General features: G+C 41.1%; 2 protein-coding genes across 4 annotated transcripts in view; one reads left to right on the plus strand and one right to left on the minus strand.

The window, feature by feature from the left end:
* Positions 1 to 14490, minus strand: part of ADGRA3 (adhesion G protein-coupled receptor A3) — a 55145-nt gene extending 40655 nt beyond the window's left edge. The window contains exon 1 of one of the 3 annotated variants that reach the window (XM_030492689.1): positions 13966 to 14490. In XM_030492689.1, coding sequence (XP_030348549.1) covers positions 13966 to 14231 — 266 coding nt within the window. In that variant the 5' untranslated portion in view covers positions 14232 to 14490. Of the gene's footprint in view, positions 1 to 10383; positions 10434 to 13965 lie in introns of those variants that run through there. The other 2 variants (XM_030492690.1, XM_030492691.1) reach the window with 2 other exon arrangements.
* Positions 14230 to 15810, plus strand: part of LOC115610783 (cytosolic beta-glucosidase-like) — a 38894-nt gene continuing 37313 nt past the window's right edge. Inside the window, 1 exon segment of the mRNA XM_030492783.1 lies at positions 14230 to 14925. Coding sequence (XP_030348643.1) covers positions 14230 to 14925 — 696 coding nt within the window.

Genomic DNA, 15810 nt, shown 5'->3' on the forward strand with positions numbered 1-15810 from the left:
AATACAAACATCAGACTTGGAACCATGTAGTTCTTCGAAACTCCTCATGCACTTACGAACACCAGCATTTGCCATCCTGCCAGTCCTCAGAAACCAAGTTTATTCTAAGCAAGACTTCAGACATTCACCATCTGACTTCTTCATCCTTGAGTTCTCCCAAAAGCTCCCCTGTACACACCATCTTGTCCTGGAAGTTTATTCACTCTGTCAGATTGTTCCACAACTTCTGCTACAGTCACTTCAATTTCAAACAAGTCCTGTGAGAAACCTATGCTACAGATCCAACATGTCCATGCACTTCTTCACTTATACCAATTACATCTTCAGGCTGGGTAACTGTTTCTGCAGTTAAAACTGCCACTAGATTTCTTTCCAGCCTACTTCATATTTCAGACATCCTTTAAAATAGCCATAAACCACACACACACAACCCTCTTTCCTCCAATACGTAAAATTTGTTATCTAATGACAAGGATCAGTACTTGAAAACACATCATAAATAAGATAGAACTAAAATACAGAAATACTAATCTATGAAAACAGCATCATTTTGACACAACCATGTATTATGCCAAGTAGTTTTCTTTCCCAGGTTTCTCAAAGATTGCCTCAAGTCTCTGTGGCTTAGACGAACATTGGGCAGGCTTTCTTTTATCTCAAAGCTCTGGTTTTGAGTCAATCCCTCTCAATCAAGAGAGCTGAACAAATTATTTGAAAATCTTTCTATTTCCAGCCTGACGGACAGAAGTTTGAAAATTCTTCAAAAAAGTACAGATTAAAACATTCAACCAAGGTAACATTTCTGATGCTAAAAGCAGAGATCTCATTCCTTCTCCTCCCCTTACAGTCATACCATGTATTTCTGCAGCTCATCTCTAGTCTTCCCCAGGGCCCATTGCTCTGCAAGCAACGAATGTTAAACTACACATTTACCTAAGGCATCTTCCAAGAGATTAATTTGTGTCAACTGCAAAAGTGTGATCATCATAGTATGCTACACAATCAGCTAATCCCAGGCGAAGGCTGATCACAAGAATGGTAGAAAGGATGAGAAAAAAGAACTTAAAAGTATACTGAGAATTTGCTGTTGTATGTGCTTATAATGCCTGTAACATTCACTAAAGCATCAGCTAAGAAAACATGCTCTTGTGAAAATACAGTACTAGTCAAATACACTAAGATACCTTATAGGAAGGAAAGAAGGAAAACTGCCCCTTGGCAGCAGCTGTGACAACCTAGATGACCAAACAAATGAAAGAGAGTATTTTTAAAAAAGAGACATACAAACCAAGGAAGCCCGGGTACCCCTTAGAAATCTACATGCATTTCAAGGAATCTTTGCCTCAAGGAAGTTCCAACATTAACAGAAACAGAATACATATTTGCAAGACTTCAAGTTTGGTAAGCATAATAATAATAATCTCCAACTTTGCCTCCAAAACTAGTAAAATTTAACTGAAGCATTAAAATCACACATCCTAAAGACTTTCAAACTACTTTTGCTTCTACTCAAAAAGGTCTTAACCTATATAGTAAGTATTATTATAGAAATGGTAGGTACAGGATTCATTCTTCAAATCTATTCAGAGCAAAGCACATCTTTATTTCAACATCCTCCCTGGTTTCAGAAATGTCAGCAGGAAGAAAAAGAATAATCTATAAAGAAAATAAGGCATGTATAAAGGCGTGTAAAAAAACCCCTTACTAATAGTTAATGCAAACTGAACATAAAGTGTAACAGCAACAGCAAGAAAAAACACAGACCAATTTCAGACTTATGGGTAAAATAAGAAGAAAAATATGAGGTTCACAAAACATCCAAGTCAACAGAAGCAAGCAAGCACACTACAATCTTTACCAGCACAGAAATAACTTGTATTTTAGTTATAAATGACTTCATCTTAAGATTTATTGATTTTACCTGTACTTTTCTATGAGAAAAGAGCTATTCAAAATGGAGCAGAAACTATTTCAAAAGTAGCTATAACTGACAGAACTAAATTTAAACTAAATAAAAATCACAGTTCTATAAAAAAAATTAGTTTTCTGACATTGCCTATAAAATAACAGGCCTAAAGTAGAAGCCTTTGAATATCTGTGCACTAGGTAAATTTCTCTCTAGAGTGTGATGTACAGATTATAGTCACCCTGATTTAGTATTTTCACTGCAGAGGCTGTTAGTTGCTCAACCATAAAGGTTTAGTACAATAAACGGTAGATTTTACAACACTCCATATAACCTAAGACATTTCATCACACTTAAAAATGTTGTAAGTGTAATCTTTAAAAAAATGCAGTTTCAAACTTGCTATTAATATATTTAGTCTATGCATTATTTGAAGTGCTAAGGGGTGTGGCGTAAGATGACAAAATATGATAAAGCATTCATCTCAAAGTAAACATTTTATAGTGACTTTCACAATTTCTGTGCATTAATGTACAGTGAACTGATGGACTGTTATGTATCATTTAGGCACAGCAAATTATTTGTGATCAATAATAATTCTAAGTTACTAGCTTAAGACTATAATTTTCCCTAAGAGGCAAGTAATTCTGAAAATACACGAGCTTTTCCAACATTAAGAAGTTTAAAGGGAAAACCATAGAGAGCTACAGATCTCCACTGATGCCCATCCTGTTCAACTCTTCTTTAACAAGTGACTTTGCAACCTAAGCTATGCACCTGGAGATTTCATGAAGGGGTTTCCGTAGCCCAGTGTTATTGTTGCTCCATATGTCTTACAAGCTCCAGACCAGATTTCCACCCTACCCCGCAAACCCCCCTTTTAAATGAACAACAATACCTGCTTGGAATAAATGCATTTTGCTTGCCCAACCCTTACATAACTGCAAATAAAACATGGAACTACCGCATGCAAACACACTCACAGTCACAGCAATTAAAAAACTTGTAAGAAAAGGCAGCTCAAAAGTAGGTTCTAGAAAGCATTATGAACATCTCAAGTCACCTTAAAGCAACACAAACAAGCAACAAACTCTCCTTTGACCAAGCAGAATGGTTTTAGAGACAGAGGTGATCTAAAACAACGTACCTCATAAAAAAAAAAAAAATCCCCCCCCCAAAAGACCCCCGATCAAACCAACAAACCAAATACCACCCCAGCTTTTCACCCATTCCAAGAACATTGCTGAAGTGTTCCTTTGTTGAATAGACTTTATTAAGCGATCCTTTATTAATAGTGATCCTTTGTTGGATCTGAAAGCCCTGTTTCCATTTTGCTTCATAAAGTGGCAGAAGAATTTAGCAAAACTCTGCAGAGAAACTCAACTCTGGCTTTTAACCTATTGGCAAGACCTCTAGCAATAGACACCTGGTCTCTAGCAAGCAAAACATAACTACGCAGTCAAACTCAAAGTCTGTCCTCTGTATTACAGAGTTTTAGCAACAGATACTAAATGTGATGTAATCATTCTTTTCTTTTTGATGCAGCAGGAAAAAAAAAAGAATAATCAAGGCTTGACTTGTTTTTACCATTAAAATGAAAAGCACCAAGTGAAAAAAGGTTTTACTCTATAAAACAGTTTGGCCTTCACTAAGACAGCAGTCAACTAGACAGGAATTTAGAATCCATCTGCAAACTCACAAATTAATCCCTTCATAGGATGCTACTAAAACACACATCCATTAACACTATTATAGAATAGTCGAAATGGCCTCCAAGAAGGCTGTACAAAGCCTGGGAGACAGAGTAACTTTTAGCCGAAAGCTGAAGGAGCTTCCAGAACACATTTTAAGAGACTCAAATAGAGAGCCAGTAAAAAGAAAATAAATCAAATCATTATATGATGATGGCTGTATATTCTAAGGACTGGGAAAGCGGCCACCAACAAAAATTGGACTAAAATAACCATCTGTACAACCAAGAAAAATGCTTTCTGCTGAAAGCTGTGAACATGCAAAAAGAAATACATTTTTCAAAGTTTATCTTGTAGAAGCTGTGATTTAACAAGGATATAAAAATCAATATTTTTCAACAGTTAGTATTTTGCCTTCTAGTGAGTTACTGGTGTCAAACAGAAAGAAACATAAGTAATACACTGAACAGAACATGAACAGGACTTGCGTAAAAGTAACCCTAAAATGAAAACACTCCACAAGCTACATACAGAGAATGAATTACGAATCTTTCCTGAGTCTCTTACAAAAGGAGAAAGTATTTTCCAATTTAACAAAAGCATTATAATTGAGGAAGCTTAGCAATGAAACATTTGCAATGTAAAAGTTTGCAACAGATAAAATATTTCCTGTGCTATTTCATTCTTATGCATATTAAACAATATTAAGACTGTAAACTAAAACATTCAGATATAACAAAATTACAGAATTAAAACTGTGTCTATTTATACCACTCCATTTTAACTGGGAATGTCCTAACTTTATATCATGTAATGATAGACCTTTTTTTTATTCCTACACAATTCCTGAACACTCAAGCATCCAATTTCTTCTAATATTAATTCTGAGCTGCTGTTTCAAAAGCTACCCAAAAGGACCGTAACATAACCTCTGTGAACATTACATTCCAGGAAGCTTCATTCAAGTTCTCTCTCCCTTAAATCTATGTAAGTTTAAGAGAAGATGATGACCTTCTTCTGCAGTAATCCTAACTTACTCCCCTCCTTCCTGCTCCTTGCTGAGTTCAGAGAATCATAGAATAGTTTGGGTTGGAAGGGACCTTAAAGATCACCTAGTTCCAACCCCGCTGCCATGGGCAGGGACACCTTCCACTAGACCAGGTTGCGCCAAGCCCTATCCAACCTGGCCTTGAACACTTCCAGGGAAGGGGCATCCACAACTTCTTGGGGTAACCTGTACCAGTGTCACACGACCCCCACAGTAAAGAACGTCTTCCTAATATTTAATCTAAATCTCCCTCCTTTCATATTAAAGCCATTCCCCCTTGTCCTGTCACTACATGCTCTTTGTAAAAAGTCCCTCCTCCAGCTTTCTTGTAGGCTCCATTTAGGTACTGTTATGCTGCTCTAAGGTCTCCCCAGAGCCTTCTCTTCTCCACGCTGAACAACCCGAGCTCTCTCAGCCTCTATTCATAGGCGAGGTGCTCCAGCCCTCTGAGCATCTTTGTGGCCCTACTCTGAACTTCCTCCAACAGGTCCAAGCCCCTCTTGTGCTGAAGCCCAAGTTGGATGCAGTACTCCAGGTGGGGTCTCATGAGAGCAAAGTAGAGGGGAAGAATCTCCTCCCTCAACCTGCTGATCATGCTCCTTTTGATGTAGTCCAGCATACTGTTGGCTTTCTGGGCTGTGAGCACACACTGCTGGCTGGATGGTCTCACTCAAAGAGTTGTGGTCAACATCTGTTCAGTTTCTCATCAACCAACACCCCAAATCTTTCTCCTCAGGGCTGCTCTGGATCACTTCTTTGTGTTTGGGATTGCCCCAACCCAAGCATAAGACCTTGCACTTCGCTTTGTTGAACTTCATGAGGTTTGCATTGGCTTACCTTTCAAGTGTGTCAAGGTCCCTCTGGATGGCATCCCTTCCCTCCTGCATGTTGATAACACCACTTAGCATGGTGTCCTTGGCAAACTTGTTGAGGGTGCAATCCCACTTGTCCATGTTGTCAATGTTGTCAACAAAGATGTTAAACAGCACCAGTCCCAATATCAAACTTCCGAGGACCACCTCTCATCACCAGCCACCAGCCTCCACTTGGATATCAAACCGTTGTCCACAACACTTTGAGTGAGACCACGCAGCCAATTCCTTATCTACGGATTGGTCCATCCATCAAATCCATGTCTCTCCAGTTTAGAGACAAGGATGTCATGTGGGACAGTGCCAAATGTTTTGCACAAGCCTGGACAGACGATGCCAGTGGCTCTTCCCTCGCCCACCAATGCTGTAGCCCCATCATAGAAGGCTACCAAATTCGTCAGGCATGATTTGCCCTTGTGGAGTTACGTCGGCTGCTAGCCATCACCCCCTTATTGTCCATGTGCCTCAGCATAGTTTCCAGAAGGATTTGCTACATGATCTCCCCTGGCACCATGGTGAGACTGACTGGCCTATAGTTCCCTGGGGCTTCCTTTTTTCCCCTTTTTAAAAATGGGCATTATGTTTCTCCTTTTCCAGTCAGTGGGAACTTCATGGACTGCCATGACTGCTCAGACACGATGGATAATGGCTTAGCCACTTCATCCGTCAGTTCCCTCAGAACCTGTGGATGCATCACATCAGGTCCTTGTGCACCTTCAGGTTCCTTAGATAGTCCTGAACCTGATGTTCTCCTACAGCAGGTGGTTCTTCCTAGTCCCTGCCTTTGCCTTCTGCAACTTGGGCAGTGTGGCTGGAGCACTTGCCATTGAAGACCGAGGCAAAATTTGTCAAGTACCTCAGTCTTTTCCACATCCTGGGTAACCAGCTCTCCCATTTCCTTCCAGAGAGGGCCCACACTTTCCTTAACCTTCTTTTTATCACCAGCATATCATAAGAATCTTTTCTTGTTGCCTTTGAGTCTCCGGCCAGATTTAATTCTATCAGGGCTTTAGCTTTTCTAACCTAACTCGCTGCTCAGACAATTTCTTTGTATTCTTTCTACGCTACCTATCCTTGATTCCACACTTGGTAGGCTTTCTTTTTCTGAGTTTGTCCAGGAGCTTATCACCTACCACATGTACACTGTTTAGGATTCTCACAGTTAAGTGCAAGTTTACCCCACCTCTCCACACATACATGAAAGAGAGTAACTTGCTTCACAGAACATTCTGTACACACAGATACCTAGCCAGACTCTCCTAACAAGCTGTTACAGCCAATACATTCTATTTGTCATATCACAGTAATATTAATTAGAGCATAGGCTGTCACACCCAGTCTCACATTTATTTACATTTCCTATCAGGTATACGTGCTCTCTAGAAAGTGCTTTGTCTAGACATGTTAGCAAGCTCTTCCTGTTAGCTGCTGGCACACGAAGATTTTTCACAAAAATTTAAATCCTAATCCTATAGATGTAAACTGGTTTTGGATAGTTTAGCTCCCTGAACTGACCAGGCATGGAGCCAGAGAAATGCCAGCACAGCAGCAACGGAGGCAGGAGGGAACCCACCCACACCGTGAGAGACTGCGAGGTGAAGGTACAAACACACCAGTTTGTACCTCCAGTTCAGGCTACAGTTCTGGAGGCAGCTGGATGCGGATGTAACTTTCACTCAGAGGAAGAGATCTCCTCACCCCTGCCCTTGCTTCTCATCATCCCTGTGCCAGAGCAGGAAGAAAGGGTGGACGGGGACCTCCGTTCTCCAGCACAGAGCTGTAAGGTCAGCTCACTGCAATCTATGGAAACCTTAATGAGCCCGACAACACACAATTCTGAGAACTGCTTTAAATTCCTGCTAACACCAGAGGCTGTTGCCCTAAAACAACAGTTCAAGGTATTGGAATCAGTTGTTTGAGATGTCTTACAGGATGCTTTTAGAAATCTGAGCATAACTTGCAAACTCTGCCTAATACTAACTTTCAAGGCAAAAGCTATTCTGTAACAATACAGGCTAACTAACAAGTTCTTGCATCTGACAGAAATAAGCCTTTATGTTCATCTCTTCAGATGGAAATAGCACATCATATGGATGATAACAGAAGTTTTTCCAGATTGTGTTATACCACTACCATTTCCTTATATGATCCATCTCCTACTGGCATTGTCACTAACCCCACCTTTACTGATTTTGTGCGCAGTTGCTGAATTTCCAAGAATTCTTGCCGATACCACTCTAAGCCAGTTACACTCATCCTTCAGCACCTTATCTGGTCTGCTTTCATTCCCGCTGAAGTCCTTCTGATTTCTCATCTCCATGGCAAACATATCCATTGAAAGAAACCCACACTCCCATCTTAACTCCTCCCCACCTCCCAGTAGTAGTTTCTGCCTTTTAATCTAAATCTCCTTGCCTTTCTTCATTCTCTGTCTAGACCCTAACCTCCCTCTACCTCAAAGCATCTTTTTTTTCCCTAAATTGAACTGACCTAGCAGAGGACACAGACTGTACTCTTAGACAAAGCACCTGAAGACAGCTCAGCCCACAGCCACCTAGAGATGTAATGCTGGCAACTTGCCTGGATGAATCCTAGAACACACTGCTCAGTGTAGAGAATTGTGAAATTAAGCTTTCTACTTCTTAAACATCTTTCATCAATCTATATTTATCATGTTTGGTTTGTTTGGGTGCCTCTCCCTCCTCCCCCCCCCACCCCCAAAAAAAAAAAAGCTCTTGGTTGGTCTACCTTGCCAAAAAGGTCAAGTTACTACTTCAAAAGTGAACTCCGAAGCCCTGCCAAAACTGGCTAACTAGCTTGGATCACACATATTACGAAAGCAACTACCCTACTTTGGGACATAACAGCTCTGCACTGCAGTGCACTGTCATCCCATTTACTCTAAGGCAGCTTGGAGATCTGTAGGACAGTACTGTACTGCACCACTGTTCACGCCCTGTGTCATTACAGGAAGAGTCACAACACGGTAATGCACATAAACAGTAATTAATAGATATGATCTGTCCCAGTGTACCACTCTAAAGGCAACAAGACATTGCAGTGCTCAGTGCTAAACAGCCAAGCAGTGAAATCCAAAGGTGACAAGAAAATTCTCACCTACTTACTGTGTTAAAGACTAAAGATATTTAATAAGATTAAGATTGTGCAAATTAGTATTTAAAATTCAGTCATTATCTCACTGCAGAAAGCAAAACTCACAAAAATACACATTAGTTCTCTTAAGTTCTGAAATTTAAAACAATTTATTATGACTAAGGAAATGATCAACTGTTTTTAATCTTCATGGATTAACTAAGTCCTGGTACAAAGAAAGTATTTAAACTGTATAGATTCAAAAATCATAGAGACTATTATGGTGAAGATAACAGGCTAAATAACACAGTAATGACAAATTCATGAACCTGCAACATATCTGGCCCATGCAAAGTACATATGGGAACCACTAAATTCTGAAAAACCTAATCTTGCAGCTATGTACTTATTTTAAATTACAAAAATAACCTCTGAAACATAACAAACCGCAAGCAAAGAGGAATGAGAAACACTCATTCTTCATCACTGCAGCACAAATTCTAGTTCAATTTCTTTAACTTAGCATTTACTTTTAGATTTGGCATACAGCAAAGGATGAATCTAATTCTGCATCTTCTCAACAAGGTAAAAGACATGCACAAAATCCGATAGATTGAATAGGTCTACTAGAATACAAGCCTACCAGAAAAAGAAACATCACTAACAACTTTTAGGAGTCAGATGCCACTGGTAAAAAGGCAAGTGCAAGTACTTGTGAATTACTAAATTGTGGACAATTCTCAAGTTCTATCTATGTACTGCCATGTGTTCATGAGCAAAATATATTTTGCAGAGTCTGTGTATCCACTGACCAAAGGAAATTTTAAGTTAAGATTTAATGGGAATTAGTAACACTTTATGTCTTAAAAAAAATGTTATCACTGCCCAAGCTATTAGTACTGAGCACTTACAACAGTCTAACCTAGAATATTTTAACAAAAAGGCATTAGCTGCCAAGCATACCTTCAAGTTAATAATGGAAACGTACTTTAAAAGAAGAGGCAAACTGCTGCAGTTACTATGCCTACTTCCTGTTTGTCAACATTTTGGTAAAGGACACTTTTCGAAACACATAACAGAGAAAGGCTGGAATAAGTAAAACAAAGGAAATTAAAACAGTTTAGCAAAACATTACATCACACCCCAGAAAAATACTATTATAAACCATAAATATAAATCACTATATAATAGTAGTTTTCTACTTCAAATTTTAAAACTTGAAGACTTGAAGAGTTCTTTTTCTATAAGAAGGAAAAAAATTATGTAATAACACAAAATATATGTAATTACAATGTAATCACAATGTAACCACACACTGTGATACAAGTGACTTCTTGCAATACCAGTGATCTTTTGCTTTAAAACTTATGTAATTGAGGAACTTGTGTCATAAATGGAAAGGCTGTGTAGATATCCAGAGGTCCGATATGTATGCCTTTCAAAGCATGCCTTTCAGCTGCCCAAAACCCATCACATTTTAGGACGTTTCTCAACAGCCACCCAGTTAAGTATGTATTTGAACAGTTCTGAACAAAAAACCAGGCTGATGCTCTGGCTTGGAAATTCTAACACTTCTAAGTGCAAACACTTATATGTTCCTGTCAGGATACATGGGTAAGCAAAGTTGTTTGCAGACCAGTAAGGATCCAAATTCAGAAGCACAATTCTTTACTGAATAAATATGCTTTTTCTCTGTTTAATTAGATTCCTTTCCCTGTAGCATAACTTATGTGTAACAGGTAACAAAAATTCTAATCAAATAACAAGGCTTACAACTTCATGGGCTTGCCTTCAGTAGGATTAGACATTCTCTTCCAAAGAATGAAGTAATGGCTAATATCCAACAGGTCATGACATCATCATTGGAGCTTACCTCAAAAAACACAACAGCAATTAATATCTTATCTCACACTGCTATTACAAGACTATAGTGCATTCCTTACTTAAATGTGAATCATGGCAATGACTTCAATATCTACTGAAATACAGAGCATGTCAGACAAAGCACTGAGTTACATTCAAGCAGTTATGTTATCTTCACACCAAAAGCATCTCATCTTGCTAGTTAAACTACAAAGGTCAATGCCATCTACGGTGTTCATGTAGATACACCTTCATTTGCATTCCAATCAGTCTTTATTATATCTGGCTAGCAAAAAGGTCCTTTGCTTAGCTATAACTAAAATTGAATTCACTTTGGAATTTGACCCAACTCTCCGTAAAGCACCAGTTAATTCTACCTTGATTCTAAAGCAATTTTGATGTACAGTACGGCCAAAATCCTAAACATTACTTATTCTCCCACAGACACCTCTCTATAATACTTCCAGTGTTTGCTTTCCTTCTTCAATCATGAAACAAACTCACTTTGCCTCTTACCAACTGAAATCAAGTTCAGATTTTATGAATTGTAACTAAAGATTCTAAATAATACTGACCTAAATAACTAGGACAATAAAATACTTTCTGGCAAACAAGGGCCAAGACATTTCATAAATGAAGTGACTTTGCCCAATTTATCAATATCACTGTTAACCACTAACTACAATGGTGTGAAGAATGAAAGAACCTCACCAGCATCCTAAGACACTATTAATTTATCTTCATTTCCACTATTTATTTCCTTACCTGTTAGAGACTTTTGTCCTCAAAACAATTTAACTGGGAAAAAAAAATGTAAATGCTAAATGCACCATAGCTGATCTACTGAGAGTCCTAGAATTTGATCAGTGATAAGGATGGAATATTCCTAGCTTACTCAAAAACCAAGAGGTTATATAAAACTATATAAATATACATATATAAATACATATTTAAAACAGGTTTGCACAAAATAAGTCAACATAAATAGAAGTTAACTGAATTAAAATGCAGCTGATCTACACAACAGTGATCTATTTTCAACTACTTATCTCTGCAGTGATCCACTAATCCAAAAAGCTATAATAGAACTCATACTTATCTTAGAATAGAAGAATCCCACAAGATTCAAGATAACTTAGGGCACTTTGACTCTAATCAGACAGCCTTTCACTATCCAAGTGCTGCAATTCTAAGTATCAGCTTGGAGAGGAAAAAAAAAAAAAAAAAAAAGGGTATTTTTTGACAAAAGATTAGATAACGATTAACTCAGCCACTACTAATCAACATGTTAGTGAAATGGCACCTGGCAATACACCCTACAAATCACCTGAACTTTCTAACCAGGTTAACACGGATTCAGTAAAAACTCTCTCAGGGATATGGAAAGTCATGCCTCAAGAGTCAACAAACTTGAAAGATCCTGAACAACAACAGTTGCTGTGTCCACTCTCTTAAAACAAGCAGGAGCCTTGGTTTAATAGTCTTTGACTCATATTTAAGTAAAATTTCAAAGCATGTGTTCATATTAAATTATATCAACAGTTATGATACTACATATAACAATGAAAATAATCACACTGGTTATTGCTAGGTTTATTAAAAAGTTTCGAAGGGAAGAAATAAATATTATGGAAGTTATAATGAACTTCAAAGGCCAGTTAAAATTGAAAGCAAGTAATTAGTGTATGTAGATATGCTCTAGATACGCTCTAGATAAAGACTATGAAAATCAAAATGAAAGATGAACCATTCTTCCAAATTCTTCTGTCACTGCAATTATAAACAAAGGCCCATTCACAGTAAAGCTGCTGTGTTCGATATGCTTGTCTTTCACAGCAATCAGAGCTGTGACTCCAAGTTTTCTGAACCAAAAGACTTCTGCAGTCAAGTTCAGCATAACAACCATACTAACATTTACTGTTATCAAAATTATAATGGATAATACTGTATTTTTAACAGTTAATCAGCTGCAAAGCATTTGAGCCCAACAAAGACAGAAATGGATTTGTTGATCAAACAGCCATCACCACCTACTTTCTGCTTTCTTTTCTATCTCACATATGAACATTTCTGGTCGCTTCTCACAGGTAACGTTGAATCATCCTGTGAACCCTTGCAGAGTGCCAAGTGAGAACAACTACTTTAGCCTTAAACACCTTCCTTTTTTTGGCTTTCCCTTTTCTCATACGTCCAGATCCATGCATCTGCCGCTGACTGGGCCCACAACTCACTAAGACTTCCTGGAGGAAGCCCTTCTTTGGTGCTTCAACGTTGTCAAAGTTCACAAAAGCAGCAGTCAGACTGTTGTTCTCATGACAGAGTTATGTTCATACTGTGCTTATTAAATTCTGATTATTAATAGATCTTTCAAACCTGTAATTTCTAGTTAAGTAAATGCATATCTTAAACTAGACACCATAATTCAGTTTCTTTGCATTGATTTTCTTGAGTACTAGTTGGTTGCTCTTGAGTCTTCCCATGGTAGTACAAGCACTTTAAGACTCTAAAGAACAGACAGGGTTCCACTTTTAGGACCATCCACCAATGAAATCCAGTACTGCTGATGTCAGGGGGGTTGGACTAGATGGTATTTAAAGATGCCTTCCAGCCCCAACCATTCCATGATTCTATGAGCAACTTCTCTGTTAGAGTGACCAGTTAATGTCTCCAGAAGAAAACAACTTGCAAATCATTTTTTCACGTGTGCACACTCATGTCTAAGTACATAGCAACATATATCTTACTTTGGAATAAGCTGCACATCCTGTTTGAAACTTGTTATTCAAATGGATGAGCTAGGATTGCCTCCACATAAAAAGAGCACACCTACTGCTACATGGAAGTAAACTGAGCTTTTTTCCAAAGAAGAAACAAAACAAATCCCTTTGGCTGGTTTTATTGCGAACTGCAACAAACAAGTTGCTATTTGCTACCGCAAAACTTCAGGCCCACCTAGGCTACAACACACTGAGCAGCTCGTACTCTTTATCAGCGCTTGGCTGTTAGAACTACCTCAAAGCACGGAACTCCTAAACCGAGTTTCTCCTGAGATTAAAAAAAAATAATAATAAATTTAGGTAAGTTTAAAACACCCCCCCCCCAATAAACAAATTAAACTGTGGAATTAATTACTTTTAATAAAGAAATACCTAAGCCTTAAGACTACCCTGAACCCTTTGATGGCGAGGAACCCCAAGAGGGAAGAAGGAACAAGGCGCGGGGATGCTGAGCCAGATGAGCCGAGCCCCCCACCCCGCCAGTGAGTAACGGGATGCTCTCCCCAAATCACCATCCCGGGAAACTGAGGGAAAACATGAAAAGCATAGCCAAAAAAATCCAAAACACTTTTGGGGCTTTCCTCAGCAGCAGAGGGGTCAACCACGCTTCCACACCCCTTGGCTGACCCCACTTTACCTCAGGCTGGCGCTCACTCCCACCTCCCCACCCCGTCCACGTCGGACCGCTCACCCCCCACCCGGGGTCGGTACTCACAGGGTGACCGTCCGGTTAGGCAGCGTCTCGGGAGGCAAAACCTGAGCGAGCTCCAAGTTGCTGCAAACTACTTTCACCTCCACCGGGGCACCGGCCGCCGACGCTTTGCCGGCGCTCTTGGGGCGACCGTCGTACTTGCAGCCTGGGGGCAGCGCGGCGCCACCGCCGCCCCCCAGCGCCGTCAAGAGCAGGAGCGCGGGCAGGAGCTCGGCCGGGCGACGGCGGCGTGGTGGACGACAGAGAGCGCGGCGGCCCGGCGGCAGCATGGCGGGGCCGTGCAGGGCCCCGCTCCGCTCCTCCCGCGGGCGGCGGGGACGGACGAGGTCAGCCGGGCCGGGCGGGAGAGCAGCGAGTAGAGGCGGGAGCCGCGGGTCGCCCTGGCCTAGCTTCGCGGAGGCGGCGCCGGGCGCGCCCGCACCACTACCGCCATGTGGTGCCGCGGAGCCGGTGGGCTGCGGGCGGGAGCCGTGGCCGCCACAGCCGCCCTCCTCTTTGTGTGGGACCGAGCGGGCGGCGTGCAGCGCCCGCAGCGCCGCCTGCCGCCGGAGCCCCGCGGCAGCCAGCGCACCCGTCGGGCCTCGGCACCACTGCGCAAGCGCCGCGCTGGCGGCCGCCGCTACCGCGCTTGCGTGTCGGAGAGTCGGGGGCTGCGGTGCGGGTGGCTGTGACCTGGTTGAGGGGCAGAGCTGTTCTGAGGGAGCAAGTGCCCTCCCGATGAGGAACTTCTGGCCCGTTCCGTCGCCGCGCCCAAGCAGGGCTGTCGGCAGCGCCGGGCCTGCTCTGGGTCTGCTCTGGGTCCCACCGCACCCCGCAGCGGCGGCACCGCTAGCTGTCGGGACCTTCCTGCCCCGGTCCCCTCAGGCGGGAGCTCAGTGCTCGAGCGTTGCGTGTTCCCCGATGGCCGGTGTCTTTGGGCCCTGCTTCCTTGGCCCTGTCCCCTCGCAGGAACGGGGTGGAGCAGTTTGTTTCTACTTCCATGCCTTGCCTCTCATACCCAGTTCCAAACCCTTGGACTTACTGGAGGAACTCTTGCCATTCATGCTTTCATGGAGAAAGGATAATCCCCTGCTTAGGGGCTGAATGACCTTCACTACTCTTAACACAAAGTATCTTGTGCTTGTAAGACATTTGTCCTCAAATCATCCCTGTAAAATGAGTTAACCTGTTATTCTCACTTGGCAACCAAAGGATGGAAAAATACTATCAATCTGAAACGTAAAAAAAACCCAAAAACCAAAACACACAAACAAACAAACAAAAAAAAAAAAAAAAACCCACTCTTTCTACAACGTGCCTTTTCATTTCACTCTTAGGACTGCTTTTCTGGGTGTAGCTAGATCATGTTCTCACATTTGTCTGCAGCCAGGACAGCCAGGCACAAATGCCTCTGTGCCAATGACAGCTGAAATTCTCAATATGTTCTTTACCTCTAGTAGGTGTGAGGGTAATAAAATAACTGTTACCTGACTCGCAGTCAAATTACAAGAACTGGCAGTACGTACTTCAAAATTTAGGCAAGACTTTGCGGAACCCATAGGAAGTTCTGGTCCCTAACCAAGAACTCACAATGCCCCATTCTTACAGAGGAGCACTGGCAAATAACATCCTGCAAAATACCTGTTATTACACAGCAATGCAATTTTAGGCATTGGCAATAACAGCTGCCAAAATTAGTCTTACGAAGTCAGTGACCTAAGGTGTCCTTGAATAATATTGAACACTCAGGTTGTAACCCAGTTTTAAATGTAACCTAATGAAAGATGCTGGCAAGCAACAGGAATTGTGGACTGGGGCAAGTGGAACAAGGTTAGAATAATAACTTCACAATTAGCAGGGCATGTTGTA

This window comes from Strigops habroptila, chromosome 7, assembly GCF_004027225.2.
Source record: "Strigops habroptila isolate Jane chromosome 7, bStrHab1.2.pri, whole genome shotgun sequence".
Classification (NCBI taxonomy): domain Eukaryota; kingdom Metazoa; phylum Chordata; class Aves; order Psittaciformes; family Psittacidae; genus Strigops; species Strigops habroptila.